The sequence below is a fragment of the Nerophis ophidion genome, linkage group LG04 (genome assembly GCF_033978795.1).
Source record: "Nerophis ophidion isolate RoL-2023_Sa linkage group LG04, RoL_Noph_v1.0, whole genome shotgun sequence".
In the NCBI taxonomy this organism is placed as follows: domain Eukaryota; kingdom Metazoa; phylum Chordata; class Actinopteri; order Syngnathiformes; family Syngnathidae; genus Nerophis; species Nerophis ophidion.
In genome coordinates this window covers 23,450,435-23,471,298 of record NC_084614.1, presented here as the reverse complement: position 1 = coordinate 23,471,298, position 20,864 = coordinate 23,450,435, and the positions used below count along the sequence as shown (strand labels likewise).

General features: G+C 37.3%; 2 protein-coding genes across 5 annotated transcripts in view; both read right to left on the bottom strand.

The window, feature by feature from the left end:
• LOC133551132 (transmembrane protein 79-like) overlaps positions 1 to 10,535 on the bottom strand; it is a 22,737-nt gene extending 12,202 nt beyond the window's left edge. Inside the window, exons 1-2 of one of the 2 annotated variants that reach the window (XM_061897518.1) lie at positions 10,387 to 10,535; positions 2,447 to 3,214 (exon numbers count right to left, since the gene is read on the bottom strand). In XM_061897518.1, the coding sequence (XP_061753502.1) occupies positions 2,447 to 3,080 (634 nt within the window). In that variant the 5' untranslated portion in view covers positions 3,081 to 3,214; positions 10,387 to 10,535. Of the gene's footprint in view, positions 1 to 2,446; positions 3,215 to 10,307 lie in introns of both variants that reach the window. The other variant, XM_061897517.1, reaches the window with a different exon arrangement.
• Positions 10,536 to 12,226: 1,691 nt separating this feature from the next.
• LOC133551129 (chromosomal protein D1-like) lies at positions 12,227 to 19,556 on the bottom strand. Of its 3 annotated transcripts, none has more exons than XM_061897502.1 (2): positions 19,412 to 19,556; positions 12,227 to 15,421 (listed from the first exon to the last, which is right to left on the bottom strand). In XM_061897502.1, the coding sequence occupies exon 2, from the start codon at positions 15,381 to 15,383 to the stop codon at positions 13,998 to 14,000; it is 1,386 nt and encodes a 461-aa protein (XP_061753486.1). In that variant the 5' UTR covers positions 15,384 to 15,421; positions 19,412 to 19,556; the 3' UTR covers positions 12,227 to 13,997. The 3 variants fall into 3 exon arrangements, with proteins under 3 accessions (XP_061753486.1, XP_061753484.1, XP_061753485.1); XM_061897500.1 differs by having other exon boundaries at positions 12,227 to 15,403; XM_061897501.1 differs by lacking the exon at positions 19,412 to 19,556 and adding an exon at positions 17,105 to 17,264 and having other exon boundaries at positions 12,227 to 15,403.
• Between the last annotated feature and the right edge of the window lie 1,308 nt (positions 19,557 to 20,864).

Here is a 20,864-nt window from a genome sequence, read left to right as displayed (position 1 = left end):
AAAATTCGAGGTTCAGACGCATGTTCGTCAAACTAATAATAATAATAATAACTGCTATAGCAGCCGCAACATTAATACGGCCACAACGACAACTTTTGCTGACCTACTGCCCTCGGTAATGGCACCATTCCCAAATTATGTGGGCTCTATTGATAACCTCACTAACAACTTTAACGACGCCCTGCGCGAAACTATTGATAACATAGCACCGCTAAAGTTAAAAAAGGCTCCAAAAAAGTGTACCCCATGGTTTACAGAAAAAACTAGAGCTCAGATATTATGTAGAAAGCTGGAACGCAAATGGCGCACGACTTAACTTGAGGTGCACCATCAAGCATGGAGTGATAGTTTAATTACTTATAAACGCATGCTTACCTTAGCTAAAGCTAAATATTACTCAAATCTCATCCGCCTTAATAAAAACGATCCTAAATTTTTGTTTAGTACGGTAGCATCGCTAACCCAACAAGGGACCCCTTCCAGTAGCTCCACCCACTCAGCAGATGACTTTATGCAATTATTTAATTAGAAAATTGAAGTCATTAGAAAGGAGATTAAAGACAATGCGTCCCAGCTACAACTGGGTTCTATTAACACAGATACGATTGTAGATACGGTGGATACTGCCCTCCAATATAGTTTCTCTCGTTTTGAGGAAATAACATTAGAGGAATTGTTACAACGTGTAAATGGACCCACTCCCTAGGAAACTTATCAAGGAGCTCTTTGTATTATTAGGTCCATCAGTGCTAAACATTATAAACGTATCACTTTCCTCTGGCACTGTTCCCCAAGCATTCAAAAAAGCGGTTATTCATCCTCTCCTTAAAAGACCTAACCTCGATACTGACCTCATGGTAAACTACCGACCGGTGTTTCACCTTCCCTTTATTTCAAAAATCCTCGAAAAAATTGTTGCAGAGCAGTTAAATGAAAACTTAGCGTCTAACAATCTATGTGAAACCTTTCAATCCGGTTTCAGGGCAAATCACTCTACGGAGACAGCCCTCGCTAAAATGACTAATGATCTATTGCTAACGATGGATTCTGATGTGTCATCTATATTGCTGCTCCTGACATTAAAGCTACCCAGAGAGAAATTGTTCTGACCACTGAAGTGTGGACAAGTGTAGCCACTGAAGCCTACCTCGGCAATACATGCCACTACATTGGAGACAAATGGAACATGAAGTCAATCTGCCTTACGACCATGCCACTAGAGGAAAGACATTCAGCATCCAACATTGCAGAATGGTTGGAATAGGTAGTAGGCAGGTTTGAAATTCTTCTAAGCAAAATTATTGCTATTGTGCATGACAATTGTGCACTTTATAAAAAAAATAAAATTTTTCTAACACTTGCCTTGTTATTGTTATGTTTGGCAAGTCGAAAGGACATGGTGCCAGTATGCGTTTTTTTTTAAATAAAGTATTGGAAAGGATAGAAATTTAGTTTGTCCTTTTTATCCGATTATTAATCGAAGTAATAATCGACAGATTAATCGATTATCAAATTAATCGTTAGTTGCAGCCCTGTTTCACATATAATCATTTCCAGCTCCTCCCCAAACTGAAGCAAGCACCAATACGAGTTTTGTGGAAACGCCCCCTCCTTTACTTGACACACGCCTCAAAGCCTCAACACATTTCGTCCCATCCTTAGTTTAAACCAGGGGTGTCATACTCATTTTAGCTCAGGGGCCGCATGGGGGAAAATCTGTTCACACGCGGGCCTGACTATTAAAATCTTGGCATTTATTCTAAAAGATAAAGACAACTTCAGATTGTTTTCTTTGTCTTACTTTGGCCAAAAATAAAACAAACACATTCTGAAAATATTACAAGAAAAATATAGAAAAAAATACCGGCAGCGGTAAAGTTTAGATCCATGAAGGAAAGAAGAAAGTGAATGAATGTTTATAACTGAATACATTTACAAATGCATAACAAATGTGTTTTATTTTGTTTTTTTGTTTTTTTAATGAAGTAACGTTTATGGGCAACCTTTTTCCAAAACACAATATAGAATGTGAATATAAACGGATAAAGGATACATTAATCATTTGTTTTCAAAACTATTACCAAAAAGTGGGACCCCATTTTTATGACTTAAACGATTCCATAATTTAGCAGTTAACGAAGAAAATATACATAGATAAGTCACACCTTTGTATAAACTGCTCAATTCAAAACTTGGGAAAAAATATTGTCTTATAGTCCGGAAAATACAGTTGTCAGATATTGTGTTGATATTGTCATAATGTCAATAGCACTCACAATAAATGCATGGAAAACTTCCCAGTTAGTACATGTGATCAGTATTGTATCAAACAACAGGCATTCCGAGACAAATGTGTGCCTTGATGGAGGTCTCTTTTTATTATTGAATGGACATGACAAGGTTGTGTGTGTGTTTAAAGTGTCGGGTGCATGGTTGGCGTACTCACGGTCTTTGTCATCGTGTTGTGTCCAGTTATGGTCCAGGGGGGGCCCTGTCTGGTCCTCCCTGTCCGTGTCGTCCTCTACGGACAGTCTGCTCTCCACAGGAGCTTCTTCAAATGAGCGTTGCACTATTTTCACCTGTGGTATGATCCCCATGGCGGCTTTCTCTGAGATACAGGGGATGTCGTCATCTATCTCCTCCTCCTCCTCCTCGTCGTCCGCCAGCGAGCCACCATCTCCCTTGTTGTCCTGCTGCGTCTCTAAGAGGTCATCCCTCCACTTCTCTCCCTCGGGCATACTCTCCCTCCATTTGGCTTTGCTCAGCCCGGCGTCGGCTTCGTGGCCCTCGGACAGGTCCCGGCTCCCCGTGCTAAACCCTGTGTCCTTCTCTTCTGACTCGGACGCTCCCATCCCGGAGGAGACGCCATCTGTCTCCTGGGTCTTCCTGTCTTGGTCTCCAGGCCACGGCAGAGTGGCGTCCTCCACCAGACGACAGCCTGCAGCCTCTTCTTCCTCCAAGTCGCCCTCGCATGTCTTTTTTACACTCTCTCGCATCTTGTCACTTTCTGCTATCTGACCTTGCACGGTTTGAATGGCGGGCAAGAGCACCGCCTCTTCATTGGAGACTTGAATAGACATAGCTTGTCCTCTGCAAGCCTTCGATATACAAAATGTGTCTATTTTTTGCTGATTAAATCGATATGGGGCAGTAAAGGGCTGTCAGAAACACATCTTCAATACGATGAATCGCATCACTCAGTTCATGAGGCGTTCTGTAAAAACAACAATGCAGACATACTTTAATAACCCTTAAAAAAAGTTTCAGGAGATTTTTTTGTGAATGTGTGCATTTTTGTATCTTGAATGAAAACAAGTGGAATTTGCCAGATGATTCTCATTTTAAAATTGTGCTTAGTAAATTAGCTTAAAATGGCAACACATATTGTACGCTAATAATTAGCTGTCGCTGAATGTATATTCCATCATAACAACAACATGACTGCAATTTGTTCGTTGCTTCTCTTGGACTGCTATGTGTGCACGCGCTCCCTGGGCTGACATGTTGTCAAGACCAGGTGAGTGACAGCAGGAAACCCCAATCATTTTATTCGGGCAGGTCAACATTTTTATTACATACACTTTGTAATTGTGACAAATACAGACAATTGTCAAACAAATGTGTTCGGCTAAATCACTAAAGGTAACGTAAGCTTGCTAAATGTCACTGTAAGGAAGTTGCAAACAGCACCTGTAGGTGTCGTTAGTGTCAGTTAAATTATTTCTCTTTTTGTTCAACAAATTAGCTTAAAATACTGTTGTAGCAGCGCAACACAAAAACTAACACGTTTGTTTCATGGGACTAAAACCTCCCAATAAAAAAAGTATCATGCATGTCATTTGTTTAAATGTGTAAATAAACCCTAAAGGGCCCACTTAGTGTCAGCATTGCTTGAAATATTGATTTTTGTTCAATTATTTAGCCTAAAAGGTGGGGACTGCGTGGCGAAGTTGGTAGAGTGGCTGTGCTAGCAATCTGAGGGTTACTGGTTCAATCCCCACCTTCTACCATCCTAGTCACGTCTGTTGTGTCCATGGGCAAGACACTTCACCCTATCTCCTGATGGGTCCTGGTTAGCGCCTTGCATGGCAGCTCCCGCCATCAGTGTGTGAATGTGTGTGTGAATGGGCGAATGTGGAAATCTTGTCAAAGCGCTTTGGGCTCCTTAAAAAGGGGTAGAAAAGCGCTTTACAAGTACAACCCACTTACCACCACTTACCACTAAAATGGCAACAACACAAAAACCTAACCTAATACATATGTTCTCCATGACCAAAATAGTCCCATTAAAATGTATTTAGGATACTTTTTGTTTGTGTAAATAATCTTTAAGGGGCCTAAGTGTCTGCAATGAGGTGGCGACTTGTCCAAGGTGTACCCCGCCTTCCGCTCAATTGTAGCTGAGATAGGCGCCAGCGCCCCCCGCAATCCCGAAAGGGAATAAGCGGTAGAAAATGGATGGATGGATGGATGGGCCTAAGTGTTGTTAGTATTAGTTAAAATGTTTCTTTTTTTTGTTCAATAAATTAGCCTAAAATGGGTGTCTATCTGTGATGGCCCTGTGATGAGGCGGCGACTTGTCCAGGGTGTACGCCGCCAACTGCCCGAATGCAGCTGGGATAGGCTCCAGCATCCCCCTCGACCCCGAACGGGACAAGCGGTAGAAAATGGATGGATGGATGGGGCATGCAACACAAAACTAACACATATGCTCCTTGTAACCTAAAAAAGTCCCACAAAAAAGTTATTTATCATACTTAGTGGCCTAGTGGTTAGAGTGTCCGCCCTGAGATTAGTAGGTCGTAAGTTCAAATCCCGGCCGAGTCCTACCAAAGACTATAAAAATGGGACCCATTACCTCCCTGCTCGGCACTCAGCATTAAGGGTTGGAATTGGGGGTTAAATCACCATAAATGATTCCCGGGCGCGGCACTGCTGCTGCCCACTGCTCCCCTCACCTCCCAGGGGGTGATCAAGGGTTATGGGTCAAATGCAGAGAATAATTTTGCCACATCTCGTATGTGTGACAATCATTGGTACTTTAACTTTAACTTTTTTGTTTCTTTAAGTGTGTAAATTAACCTTAAAAGGTTCTATCAAGTGTCATTAGTTAAAACATCGCTCTTTTTGTTCAATAGATTGGTCTAAAATGGCCACGCAACACAAAAACAAACATTTGTTCCACGTGAGCAAAAAGTCTCCGATTGAAAAGTTATTTATCATACTAGTATTTTGTTTTAATGTGTAAAAAAAAACTAAAAAAACTTTTAAATTGCCTATTAAGAACTGTTAGTTTGTTAGTTAAAATCTTTTAAATTTGCGTACACTATTAACAACAAATAATTAATCACAAAAATTGTAATGTCAAAGCTTGGGAAAGTTTATAAAGGTATTATTTTATGATCATTTGGTAAAAAATACAGCAGTGTAAAAAAGTGAGCAAAAATCAACACAGTTATTGAAGTTGATGTACAAACGCATTTACATTTGGAAATTGTATTTTCAATGAGTGAAGCTTGATGTCGTCAATTAAAACTAGAAACTTAGTTTGGCGTTCAGTAAAAGGGCAGGCCATTGTTGGAAGTATTTCACCAATCTCGCGTATTTTGCAAATTTGGACACGATCTAACAGCAAAACTGTCTCCCAACACTGCATAGATGGCATCAAGGCCTGTTTATCCAAGCGTGAGGCTTGGGAAACGAAGGTGTTTGGCGAGGGAAGTGTGGATTCAGGCCGGGTGGCCTATTTTAAGTTCAAGGTAACCCTACATTATTATATTTTATAAATAGTAAACCAAGTTGTGGTAGTAGTTTAGTCAGTAGTTTAGTCGTGGATGTACACTGTATAGCAATGAATCCAATAAACATTTGATTTGATTTGACATTAAATTTGCAAATTGCGCCCATTGGTATTGTGGTTATGTTGTAAGCACAATACCAATGGCGAGCAATTTGCAAAATGCGCAACCGCATATTGCAAATTTATGTCAAATCAAATCAAATTGCGCCCATTGGTATTGTGCTTATGTTGTAAGCACAATACCAATGGCGCGCAATTTGCAAAATGCGATTGCGCATTTTGCAAATTTAATGTCAAATCAAATCAAATCAAATCAAATGTTTATTGGATTCATCATGACTACGACTAAACTACTGACTTAACTACTACCAAGTGTGGCAACCCAACATTATTATATTTTATAAATAGTAAACCAAGTTGTGGTAGTAGTTTAGTCAGTAGCTCTGTCGTGGATGTACACTGTATAATGATGAATCCAATAAACATTTGATTTGATATTAAATTTGTAAAATGCGGTTGCGCATTTTGCAAATTTAATGTCAAATCAAATCAAATCAAATGTTTATTGGATTCATCATTATACAGTGTACATCCACGACTAAACTACTGACTAAACTACTACCAAGTGTGGATTCAGGCCGGGTGGCCTATTTCAAGTTCCAGGTAACCCTACATTATTATATTTTATAAATAGTAAACGAAGTTGTGGTAGTATACCAATGGCGCGCAATTTGCAAAATGCGGTTGCGCATTTTGCAAATTTAATGTCAAATCAAATCAAATCAAATGTTTATTGGATTCATCACTATACAGTGTACATCCACGACTAAACTACTTCCAAGTGTGGATTCAGGCCGGGTGGCCCATTTCAAGTTCCAGGTAACCCTACATTATTATATTTAATTAATAGTAAACCAAGTTGTGGTAGTAGTTTAGTCAGTAGTTCTTTCGTGGATAATACACTGTATAGTGATGAATCCAATAAACATTTGATTTTATTTGACATTAACTTTGCAAAATGCGAAACCACATTTTGCAAATTGCGCGCCATTGGTATACTACCACAACTTGGTTTACTATTTATAAAATATAATAATGCAGGGTTACCTGGAACTTGAAATAGGCCACCCGGCCTGAATCCACACTTGGTAGTAGTTTAGTCAGTAGTTTAGTCGTGGATGTACACTGTATAATGATGAATCCAATAAACATTTGATTTGATTTGAAATTAAATTTGCAAAATGCGGTTGCGCATTTTGCAAATTGCACGCCATTGGTATTGTGCTTACAACAGCAACACTGCGTAGATGGCATCAAGGCCTATTTATCCAAGCGTGAGGGTTGTAAAACGAAGGTGTTTGGCGAGGGAAGTGTGGATTCAGGCCGGGTGGCCTATTTCAAGTTCCAGGTAACCCTACATTATTATATTTTATAAATAGTAAACCAAGTTGTGGTAGTAGTTTAGTCGTGGATGTACACTGTATAGTGATGAATCCAATAAACATTTGATTTGATTTGACTCTGATTTGACATTAAATTTGCCAAATGCGGTTGCGTATTTTGCAAATTGCGCCCATTGGTATTGTGCTTACAACATAAGCACATTGGTATTGTGCTTACAAGATAAGCACAATACTATGTGCTTACAACATAAGCACAATACCAATGGGCGCAATTTGCAAAATGCGCAACCGCATTCTGCAAATTTAATGTCAAACAAAATAAAATGTTTATTAGATTCATCATGACCACGACTAAACTACTGACTAAACTACTACCAAGTGTGGCAACCCTACATTATTATATTTTATACACATTTGATTTGATTTGACACTAAATTGATATAGTACCACAACTTGGTTTACTATTTATGAAATATAACAATGTAGGGGTTACCTGGAACTTGAAATAGGCCACCCGGCCTGAATCCACACTTGGTAGTAGTTTAGTCAGTAGTTTAGTCGTGGATGTACACTGTATAGTGATGAATCCAATAAACATTTGATTTGATTTGACTCTGATTTGACATTAAATTTGCCAAATGCGGTTGCGTATTTTGCAAATTGCGCCCATTGGTATTGTGCTTACAACATAAGCACATTGGTATTGTGCTTACAAGATAAGCACAATACTATGTGCTTACAACATAAGCACAATACCAATGGGCGCAATTTGCAAAATGCGCAACCGCATTCTGCAAATTTAATGTCAAACAAAATAAAATGTTTATTAGATTCATCATGACCACGACTAAACTACTGACTAAACTACTACCAAGTGTGGCAACCCTACATTATTATATTTTATACACATTTGATTTGATTTGACACTAAATTGATATAGTACCACAACTTGGTTTACTATTTATGAAATATAACAATGTAGGGGTTACCTGGAACTTGAAATAGGCCACCCGGCCTGAATCCACACTTGGTAGTAGTTTAGTCAGTAGTTTAGTCGTGGATGTACACTGTATAGTGATGAATCCAATAAACATTTGATTTGATTTGACTCTGATTTGACATTAAATTTGCCAAATGCGGTTGCGTATTTTGCAAATTGCGCCCATTGGTATTGTGCTTACAACATAAGCACATTGGTATTGTGCTTACAAGATAAGCACAATACTATGTGCTTACAACATAAGCACAATACCAATGGGCGCAATTTGCAAAATGCGCAACCGCATTCTGCAAATTTAATGTCAAACAAAATAAAATGTTTATTAGATTCATCATGACCACGACTAAACTACTGACTAAACTACTACCAAGTGTGGCAACCCTACATTATTATATTTTATACACATTTGATTTGATTTGACACTAAATTGATATAGTACCACAACTTGGTTTACTATTTATGAAATATAACAATGTAGGGGTTACCTGGAACTTGAAATAGGCCACCCGGCCTGAATCCACACTTGGTAGTAGTTTAGTCAGTAGTTTAGTCGTGGATGTACACTGTATAGCAGGGGTCTTCAACCTTTTTGAAACCAAGAGCTACTTCTTGAGTACTGATTAATGCGAAGGGCTACCAGTTTGATACACACTTAAATAAATTGCCAGAATTAGCCAATTTGCTCAATCTACCTTTAATAAATAAATCTATATATATTTAAAAAATTGTTATTTCTGTCTGTCATTCCGTCGTACATTTTTTTCCTTTTACGGAAGGTTTTTTGTAGAGAATAAATGATGAAAAAAACACTTAATTGAACGGTTTAAAAGAGGAGAAAACACAAAAAAGATGAACATTTTATTTTGAAGCATAGTTTATCTTCAATTTCGACTCTTTAAAATTCAAAATTCAACCGAAAAAAATTAAAAAGAAAAACTAACTAATTTGAATCTTCTTGAAAAAATTAAAAGAATTCGTGGAACATCATTAGTAATTTTTCCTGATTAAGATTAATTTTAGAATTTTGATGACATGTTTTGAATAGGTTAAAATCCAATCTGCACTTTGTTAGAATATATAACAAATTGGACCAAGCTATATTTCTAACAAAGACAAATCATTATTTCTTCTAGATTTTCCAGAACAAAAATTTTAAAAGAAAATTCAAAAGACTTTTGAATAAGATTTAAATTAGATTCTACAGATTTTCTAGATTTGCCAGAGTAATTTTTATTTTATCTTAATCATAATAAGTTTGAAGAAATATTTCACAAATATTCTTCGTCGAAAAAACAGAAGCTAAAATGAAGAATAAAAATAAAATGTATTTATTATTCTTTACAAAAAAAAAAATACTTGAACATTGATTTACATTGTCGGGAAAAAAGAGGAAGGAATTTAAAAGGTAAAAAGGTGTATGTGTTTAAAAATCCTAAAATCGTTTTTAAGGTTGTATTTTTTCTCTAAAATTGTCTTTCTGAAAGTTATCAGAAGCAAAGTAAAAAAATAAATGAATTTATTTAAACAGGTGAAGACCAAATTCTATTTGAGTTTTGTCTCTCTTAGAATTAAAAAGGTCGAGCAAAGCGAGACCAGCTTGCTAGTAAATAAATACAATTTTAAAAATTGAAGCAGCTTACTGGTAAGTGCTGCTATTTGAGCTATTTTTAGAACAGGCCAGCGGGCTACCTGTGCGTTGGTGACCCCTGCTGTATTGTGGTGAATCCAATAAACATTTGATTTGATTTGACATTAAATTTGCAAATTGCGCGCCATTGGTATTGTGCTTACAACACCATTACAGGAAGTTATTAAGTTTTTAGCTAACACTGGAAAATAAAAAGGTGGACTTTGTCCGGTCAAGCGTAAAAACACTGGCACCAAATGTCACAACCGTTTCAGACATTAAATTGTTTAGTTCTTCGCGGTAATTTTTTTTGTAAAATGTTGAAACAATACGTCTGTTCCGTATATTCGTGTGTAACCGTGCCTGGCGTATGCTAGCTTATTAGTAACAGCGAAGGAATGTCGAACTCCAACTTGCTTCGTTAAGAGCTCGACGACTCTTTTTAAAGTGCAGAATAACTCCAAAATGGTAGCTCACCTCTCTCATTATTCCGCTGAAACTGAGAGTGAAAAGTGTCAAGTTTGTTTCGCCTGTTGTGCTTTCCCTCTTTACTAACCGGAAGTGAGAAGTAGAAGGGCAGGTAGAGCAGGTGCGCCTCCGCTCCAGGTGACAAAGACGGCCCACTCTGTTAAGTTCTCCATACCAAAAGGCTGTTTACACTATTTTTGATGTCAGTGCATGTATTTGGCCAAGTCAGAAACGCCTTTTTAAAGTAAGGACCAAGTTTACTTAGCCGTCAGTAAGGTTGAAACCAGTAGCATTAATATTTTATATTTAGCATTTTCTTTCATATTATACAGCAGGGGTCACCAAGGCGCAGGTAGCCGTAAGGACCAGATGAGTAGCCCGCTGGCCTGTTCTAAAAATAGCTCAATTAGCAGCACTTACCAGTGAGCTGCCCCAATTTTTTTTATTTACTAACAAGCTGGTCTCGCTTTGCTCAACATTTTTATTTCTAAGAGAGACAAAACTCAAATAGAATTTGGTCTTCACTTGTTTAAATAAATTCGTTTATTTTTTTTACTTTGCTTCTGATAACTTTCAGAAAGACAAATTTAGAGAGAATACATACAACCTTAAAAATTATTTTAAGATTTTTAAACGCATTTACCTTTAAAATTCCTTCCTCTTCTTTCCTGACAATTGAAATCAATGTTCAAGTATTTTTTTTTTCATTGTAAAGAATAATAAATACATTTTATATGTATTCTTCATTTTAGCTTCTGTTTTTTCGACAAAGAATATTTGTGAAATATTTCTTCAAACTTATGATTAAAATTAAAAAAAAAAATACTCTGGCAAATATAGAAAATCTGTAGAATCAAATTTAAATCTTATTTAAAAGTCTTTTGAATTTCTTTTAAAATGTTTGTTCTGGAAAATCTAGAAGAGATAATGATTTGTCTTTGTTAGAAATATAGCTTGGTCCAATTTGTTATATATTCTAACAAAGTGCAGATTGGATTTTAACCTATTTAAAACATGTTATCAAAATTCTAAAATTAATCCCAATCAGGAAAAATTACCATGAATTCTTTTAATTTTTTTCAAAAAGATTCAAATTAGCTAGTTTTTCTCTTCATTTTTTTCGTTTGAATTTTAAAGAGTCGAAATTGAAATTAAACTATGTTTCAAATTAAAACTTACACTTTTTTCGTGTTTTCTCCTCTTTTAAACCGTTCAATTAAGTGTTTATTTAATCATTTATTCTCTACAAAAAGCCTTCCGTAAAAGGAAAAAAATGTACGACGGAATGACAGGCAGAAATACCCATTTTTTAATATATATAGATTTATTTATTAAAGGTAAATCGAGCAAATTCGCTATTTCTGGCAATTTATTTAAGTGTGTATCAAACTGGTAGCCCCCAACTTTCTCCATCCTAGTTCCCGCCGTTGTATCCTTAAGAAATTAGCCACTTCACCCTTGCTCTTGAAGGGTTGTGGTTAGGCAGCTTCTGCCATCAGTGTGTGAACGGGTGAATGTGGAAATAAGTATCAAAGCGCTAATCAAGTATAACATTTAACATAAAATACAAGAAAGCAGTGACACAGGGGTTAGTGCATGTGCCTCACAATACGAAGGTCCTGAGTTCAATCCCGGGCTCGGGATCTTTCTGTGTGGAGTTTGCATGTGCTCCCCGTGACTGCGTGGGTTCCCTCCGGGTACCTCTCACTTCCAGACATGCACCTGAGGATAGGTTGATCGGCAACACTAAATTGGCCCTAGTGTGTGTGTGAATGTTGTCTATCTGTGTTGGCCCTGTGATGAGGTGGCGACTTGTCTAGGGTGTACCCCGCCTTCCGCCCGAATGGAGCTGAGATAGGCTCCAGCGACCCCGAACGGGACAAGTGATAGAAAATGGATGGATGGATACAAGAAAATAACACACAAAGTAAAACAACAAGGTCAACATTTTATTTCAAGACCATATTTTACAAATTGGCTTTTTGTTAAAAACACAAAAATCATTTCCTTTTTTTCATGGTTTGAATGTGGATTCTGTTTTTTATTTTCATTGAAACAACCATTGACATGACACGAATGGGAAGGAAAATTTGGGCCTTTAAAGTCTTTTAGTCGTGAGTAAGCCGAGCATTAAATGGACTTGATTCATGAACACGTGATTTGAACAACAAATAATTCCAAGGCATAAACCTTTAATCTCCTGACAGTATGAAACATATTCAATAGCTACATGTAAAGTTCCAGAGTGACGATGCACTATTGTGACTTTAATGACATCTACAAATTAAAAGTCCAAATAGCAGAAGAAATCTTCATGGCAGGAAGGCGTTCAAAACAGCACTTTTTTTTAATATTTTTTGTCAAGCAATAATACACAAGACTAAAACCAAAAGCAGGGCCGGCCCTACGTAGGGGCAGGAGGGGGAGCCCTCTCAAACCAAAATGTTTGACATCGAGAAAGTACATTCTAATAAACCAATAAAATGTATACATTAAAAGTTGCTCAAGTAAACCAGTGTTGACAAATTAAAAATGAGACTAAAATTTCTCACATCTAATCATATTTAATTTTGTCTAGTAAATGGGTGGGACAAGTTCGTATTATAGCCGATCACAGTTCTTCTAAAGCCTACAATGAAAGAGGGTGGGAGTTTGTGACAAAAGTGGTCCAATCAGATGCTATTCCTTCTGAGATCAAAGTTCAAGTTGAATATCTCATTAGAGGCACCAAAACAAAAAGGTGATGATTCAACATGTTCTACATCATAATGTCAACACCTTGGCGAAAGTGAAAAGAACACATTTTATTTTTGGTGCTATATGCCATTAGCAGGTATGTAAGCCATTGATGGTGACACCTACCAGATGTTGTAAACATGCCCACTAATAGTACATGCTATTTTATAGATTGCTCACACTGCTTAGTGCGTGGTATTTGGATCTTAGTAAATCAGGTCCATACTGTAGCACACAGCCAAATTCTATGAAGAAGGCAAGGTTCCTCCCATATTAGCACAGAAAACAAGTGCTGGAGCATGATGCTCCTTCACATTTCTGACTGCCCCCTCCCTCGTATATGCCTGCCTAGAACCGGCCCTGACCAAAATTTAAAAAATAAAAGCAGAGGTACATTCAAAGCTTTGGCTATCAACAGAAAACAATACAAAGCGATTGAAAGAAGGTCACAACAGTTACGTGTTATCAGCCACGCGATGACTATGTAGAAAGAAAAGCACATTTTGATGCGAAACATGTGGGCCCCACTGAAGTTTTAGTCATCAGCAGAAAGCTTAACTGAGAATTGTGCTGGTAGAAATAATGTTACCAAGTTATTTTTCTTTTTCAGTATGGTCCTTGGTGCTAAAAAATAAAACCAGAAGCAAATATTAAAAAGACTACAGTTTATTTTTTCTACTGCATTACTTGTTTGTCCAAATGATGGCGAGGAACACTAAGAGTGACTACATCTAGCCAAGAGAACTAAAGTCTAAAATAATCCAAAAAAGTAGAAGAGATCTAGTAAGACTTAATGTAAAAGAAATAAAAGGTTAGTCGATATAACAATATCTAACTGACCAGACTAAAATGTTTTTTTATGGATCACAACTATACTGTAAGTGTACACCTTGACTTGGTTCTTCCAAGTCAGGTCCTCCATGACCAGAGCGTGTGTTCATCAAGATAATTTTGCATGGCGCATCACTCCTGAGTGTCGCCATCCTCAGACTCAATGCGGCGCTCCTCTTCATCCTCTTCCTCCTCCTCAGCGGGCACGTCTGCCACCTGTTCCTCCTCAGCGTCTGCGGCGGCGTTGTCAGCGTCGGAATGGTTCCAGGGTTCGCTATCCACTTCACTCTCTTTTTGCTCTTTATTCTTGTTGACCGATCCCTTGGGACGACCTCTTTTACGCGGTGTGCCATCCGCACCTAGAATGGGTTTCGGGGGGCGCGACTTGGAGTTAGGGTTGCGTAGGTGGGCGCCTCTCTTGCTTTCGGACTTGCGGGGTCGACCTGGGTTGCGGCGTGGGGCAGCTCCTTCTGGAGGATCAACAAGAGGATGTTTCCTCGGCCTTCCTAGAGGCTTCCATATTTTTGGCTTGGGAGATTCCCCCGTTGACGACAAGGGATATTTTCTTGGACGACCTCTTTTTCGCGGGGATCCCTCGTACTTGCGTAGGTGGCCGCCTGTTCCAGCTTCCGACTTGCGAGGCCGACCGCGGCCCCTGCCTCCCGCAGCTTTCCCTGGGACACCGACGAGAGGGTGCTTCCTCGGCCTCCCCAGAGGCTTCCAACCTCGCTTTTTGGACCCCTCTGTCGAAGGCAATGGGTACTTCCTTGGACGACCCCTTCCCGACATTTCATTTCTGGGTCGCCCGCGTTTCCCCGTCTTCCGGGGAACCCGAATCTCCAGCCTGGAAGGGGGAATGTGCTTTCTTCGCGGACGTCCTGCTTGGAAGCGAACCTCATCAAACATTTTCTTGTTCAACGAGCCTCTTGGACGTCCTCGTCCCCTCTTGGGGCGCAGTGGGTCATCTGCCGGAACTTGCTTTCGCTCTGAGCTACTCATCCTCGGCCTTCCTCTGCCCCTCGGAGTCTTCGGGATCCCGTTCTCATCCAATTCCACCTCTTTGGGCTTAGGTGTCTTTTTGGCAGAACTTTTCGGCCGACCTCTCTTCTTCGGCCCCCATTCATTACTCTCATCATCGCTGGAGAGGTTTTCCACTTTACGCTTGCCAGACCCCATAGGACGACCCCTTCCCCTTTTTGGCTCGCCGGAGCTGCTGTTGTCTAGAGCCTTCTCAGCTGTGCGTTTGTTAACCGACCCGCTTGGCCTGCCCCTCTTTTTAGGAGTGTACTCTTCACCGCCGGCCAGGTTCTTGAACCCCACTGCGGGTTCACTGTTCGAAATGCCAGACACCAGCTCCATGAGGTTTAAATCTGCAATATTGACCTTCGGCTTCTTAGAACTTCTGGGTCTTCCTCTGCCCCTTTTCACAAAGTTGTTGTCAGAATTTTCTTCGCTAGACGCGTCTTGGTTCAGAACATCTCCTTGTTCTTCTTCAACCACTCTCAAGTCTTCTTCCATTCCGCTGCTGTTTGCTTGTACTGCAATTAGATAGGCATCTGTGAATTCACACATTGCAACAGTTGATAATAAATGTTTTACGTGTACGTATTGATGCACATAAGAGTCATGAAAACTTCCGTTTCTTTTGTTCAATATAGTGTACATGTACATTGTATTTATGTTTATTTATTAATTTCCATGTCTATTTGTAATTATGCAAATATTTTATAATTGATTGTAACATATATTCTACCAATTCAGATGTATTTTTGTCACCTCTTGTACATTTGGTATTTAATATGTTTTCTTTTGTCTCATGCTTCCTGAAAAGGAATGTCATTTTTATTTTTTGCTTCTTCTAACTGAGCTACTGAGATCGAAATTTCCCTTATGGATGTTGTAAGCATTTCACCAATCTCGCGCACTTTGCAAATTTGGATGCGATCTAACAGCAAAACAGTCTCCCAACACTGCATAGATGGCATCAAGGCCTATTTAATCAAGCGTGAGGGTTGGGAAACAAGGGGGTTGGCGAGGGAAGTGTGCATTCAGGCCGGGTGGCCTATTTCAAGTTCCAGGTAACCCTACATTGTTATATTTTATAAATAGTAAACCAAGTTGTGGTAGTAGTTTAGTCAGTAGTTTAGTCGTGGATGTACACTGTATAGTGATGAATCCAATAAACATTTGATTTGATTTGACATAAAATTTGCAAAATGCGGTTGTGCATTTTGCAAATTGCGCCCATTGGTATTGTGCTTACAACATGGAGCACTAGTTTTTCTAAGTCTACTGATGATGCCCTCTGCTGGTGATTATACAAAATGCAAGAATACAATCGCAATCATTTATTCATTGCTTATATTTATTTACACAATGAATGTGTTAGGTGTTATTTAATTTTATTAATATATGTACCAAAATATCCAAGCAAAACTTGTAGTAAAATGTGAGATTAAGAAGTTGATGTATTATTCAATCAGACATTTAAATGAAGCCCTGTAAACTATAATGTAAAATTAAAATGTAATTTAGACCAACATATATTCTCTCTATTAAGATACATTTTAATTACACTTCTGCATTGAAGTAGGTTATTCTGCATAATACCCAAAATAAACAAAATAATAGTTAGTAGAAAAATATTAATAATTATACCTGCGAATATCAAATATTAAATTTAACAGACCGTGTTTATAATTTGAGTTAATTTTGTTTTCTCCATTTTCCCGTACGGGAAAAACGGCATAATCACCGTCTCGAAACAATAACGCGCGCAGAATAGTGGCAAATATATTCCAGTAATATTTAAAATGCCATTATAATATATTCTTAAATATTATAGCGGCGTGGTTTTATTATATCGCTGCAGATAACGTTAGGAAGGCGTGTTTAGCACGGCGGTGTCTAATTCCTGGGCAACAACGGCGGGAAGGTGTAGCACCAGTCAAGTGTTTCGGAAAAAGGCAAAACTAACAACGCTAGAAAAGTGCAAGTAAAATGATCGCTGAATGTTTATAGGCTTAGTTAAAAATGACGAAAAAAATACTCGCTAGAGTTAATTTTAGATGAATTAACCGACTGCACATTCAAAATATCAGCAAACAATCGGTATGATTATAAGGCAGACTGTTTTCCAAGCGATAGCCTGATTCAAAATGGACCACGGTGGGCAGACAAGCTAGGGAGCAAATGCAATCTTTTTAAATGCTGCAGTCTAATGAGTGTGAATATCCTACCTTTTGGGCAGCCTTAAGAGGCCTTTAATTCAATTTAGCAGAAAATACTGCATGACAGTCTCGAGCAGGAAAATACTAAAAGGCGCCAATTATTGTGGCTGTGACGGCGGTAATATATTTGCTATTGCTTCCGGTAGTCCGTCACGAGTGCCTCGGGTAGGAACTACAATTTACCTTTACAATGTTCCCATGTACTTTATAGAGTGGGACGTAACGTGTGCAGTACATTCGTCCATTTTCTACCAATAAGATACAATAAAGCGTACGATAATAAGATACAAGGATAAAAATATTAATATTTAATAAATTAAAAAAATATCAAATAGATTGACAAAAAGCATTGACGGTTTTACACTAGTATATATAGATATATATTATTTAATACGAAATTATTTAATTAAGCCCTGTAAATTAAAATGTAACAGTGAATTTAAACCAACATATCAAAACATTCCCTCTATTAAGATAAATTTTAATTACAATTCTGCATTTAAGGTTAATCGGCAAAATGACCAAAATATACAATAAATCAGGGGTCACCAACCTTTTTGAAACCAAGAGCTACTTCTTGGGTACTGATTAATGCGAAGGGCTACCAGTTTGATACACACTTAAATAAATTGCCAGAAATAGCCAATTTGCTCAATCTACCTTTAATAAATAAATCTATATATATTAAAAAATGGGTATTTCTGTCTGTCGTTCCGTCGTACATTTTTTTCCTTTTACGAAAGGTTTTTTGTAGAGAATAAATGATGGGAAAAAAAAAACACTTAATTGAACGGTTTAAAAGAGGAGAGAACACACAAAAAATTTAAAATTTTATTTTAAACATAGTTTATCTTCAATTTCGACTCTTTAAAATTCAACCGAAAAAAATGAAGAGGAAAACTAGCTAATTTGAATCTTTTTGAAAAAATGAAAAGAATTCATGGAACATCATTAGTAATTTTTCCTGATTAAGATTCATTTTTGAATTTTGATGACGTTTTAAATAGGTTAAAATCCAATCTGTATTTTGTTAGAACACATAACAAATTGGACCAAGCTATATTTCTGACGAAGACAAATCATTATTTCTTCTAAATGTTCCCAATTTTAAAAAAAAAAAAACAAATTCAAAAGACTTTGAAAAAAGATTTAAATTTGATTCTAAAGATTTTGTAAATTTGCCAGAATATTTTTGGAGAATTTTAATCATAATGAGTTTGAAGAAATATTTCACAAATATTCTTCGTTGAAAAAACAGAAGCTAAAATCTTTACAATAACATTTTTTTTTTTTACTTGAACACTGATTTAAATTATCAGGAAAGAAGAGGAAGGAATTTAAAAGGTAAAAAGGTATATGTGTTTAAAAATCTTAAAATCCTTTTTAAGGTTGTATTTTTTCTCTAAAATTGTCTTTCTGAAAGTTATAACAAGCAAAGTAAAAAATAAATGAATTTATTTAAACAAGTGAAGACCAAGTTTTCAAAATATTTTCTTGGATTTTCAAATTCTATTTGAGTTTTGTCTCTCTTAGAATTAAAAATGTTGAGCAAAGCCAAACCAGCTTTCTAGTATATAAATACAATTTAAAAAATAGAGGCAGCTCACTGGTAAGTGCTGCTATTTGAGCTATTTTTAGAACAGGCCAGCGGGCGACTCATCTGGTGCTTACGGGCTACCTGGTGCCCGCGGACTGACCCTGCAATAAATAAATACTAGAAAAATAGTCATAATTATACCTACAAATATCAAATATTACATTTGATAAAACATATTTGTAATTCGAGTTAGTATTGTTTTCGGCATTTTCCCGTACAGGAAAAACTGCATAATCACCGTCTCGAAACAATAAAGCGTGCAGAATAACGGCAAATATATTCCAGTAATATTTAAATTGTCGGTTTAATATATTCATAAATATTATAGCTGGGTGGTTTTATTATATCGCTGCAGATAACTTAGGGAAGGAGTGTTTAGTAATGGATGTGTCTAATTCCTGGGCAACAACGACGGGAAGGTGTAGCGCCAGTCAAAGCAATACTAACAACGCTATAGAAGCGTAAATAAAATGTTTGCTGAATGTTTATATGTTGAGTTTAAAATGACCCCCCCAAAAATACTCGCTAGAGGTGATCTTAGATGAATTAACCGACTGCACATTCAAAATAATATTAGCAAACAATCGGTATGATTATGAAGCAGACTGTTGTCCAAGTGATAGTCTGTTTCAAAATCGACCACGGCGGGCAGATAAACAAACTAGCCAGCAAATACGATCTTTTTAAATGCTGCAGTCTAATGAGTGTGAATATCCTACCTTTTGGACAGCCTTAAGAGGCCTTTAATTCATTTTAGCAGAACATACAGCGTGACAGTGACGACCAGGAAAATACTAAAAGGCGCCAATTATTGTGGCTGTGACCGCGGTATTGCTTCCGGTAGTCCGTCACTAGTACCTCGGGTAGGAACTACAATTTACCTTTACAATGTTCCCATGTACTTTATAGAGTGGGACGTAACGTGTGCAGTACATTCATCCATTTTCTACCAACATGTAAGATACAATAAAGCCTACAATAATAAGAAAAAAGGATACAAATATTAATATTTAATACAAATAAAAAAATAGAATAGATTGGAACGAAATGCATTGAGGGTTTTACAGTAGCACATACTGTATGTGTATATATATATTTATATATATATATGTGTATGTATTTATATATATATATATATATATATATATATATATATATATATATATACCGTATACATATATATATGTATATATATATCATCTATACCATATACATATATATATATATATATATATATATATATATATACCGTATATATATATGTATATATATATATATATATACATATTTATGTATTGATTGATTGATTAATTGAAACTTTTATTAGTAGATTGCACAGTTCAGTACATATTCCGTACAATTGGCCACTAAATGGTAACACCCGAATAAGTTTTTCAACTTGTTTAAGTCGGGGTCCACGTTAATCAATTCATGGTAAATTAATTAATTATATATATATATGGCCCTAGTGTGTGAATGTGAGTGTGAATGTTGTCTGTCTATCTGTGTTGGCCCTGCGATGAGTTGGCGACTTGTCCAGGCTGTACCCCGCCTTCCGCCCGATTGTAGCTGAGATAGGCGCCAGCGCCCCCCGCGACCCCGGAAGGGAATAAGCGGTAGAAAATGGATGGATGGATGGATATATATATATATATATATATATATATATATATATATATATATATATATATACACCGTATTTCCTTGAATTGCGGCAGGGCATATAGTATGCGCCGGCCTTGAATTACTGCCAGGTCAAACTCGCTTTGCAAAATAATTAGCGCATGCTTAGAGTGACACTTCCCCTGTCATCATTTTCAAAATGGAGGAGGCTGATTTCAATACCGGTAATTGGAAATCGCATAATTGGAAGAAGATTAACAGCTATTCAGTAGGATTTAAGGTCCAAGCTTACATCACAGTCAAATTTTTAATGCATGCCTTTGGTAAGTGCCGGAGTAAGAAGAGGTTTTAAAATAATTAGCGAATGCTTACTTTTACCGCATGCCTTTGTTAAGCGCAGGAGTGAGAAGAGGTTTTAAATCCATTAGCGCCCCGGCGGCTATTCAAGGAAATACGGTGTGTATATATATATATATATATATATATATATATATTAGGGCTGCAAATCTTTGGGTGTCCCACGATTCGATTCAATATCGATTCTTAGGG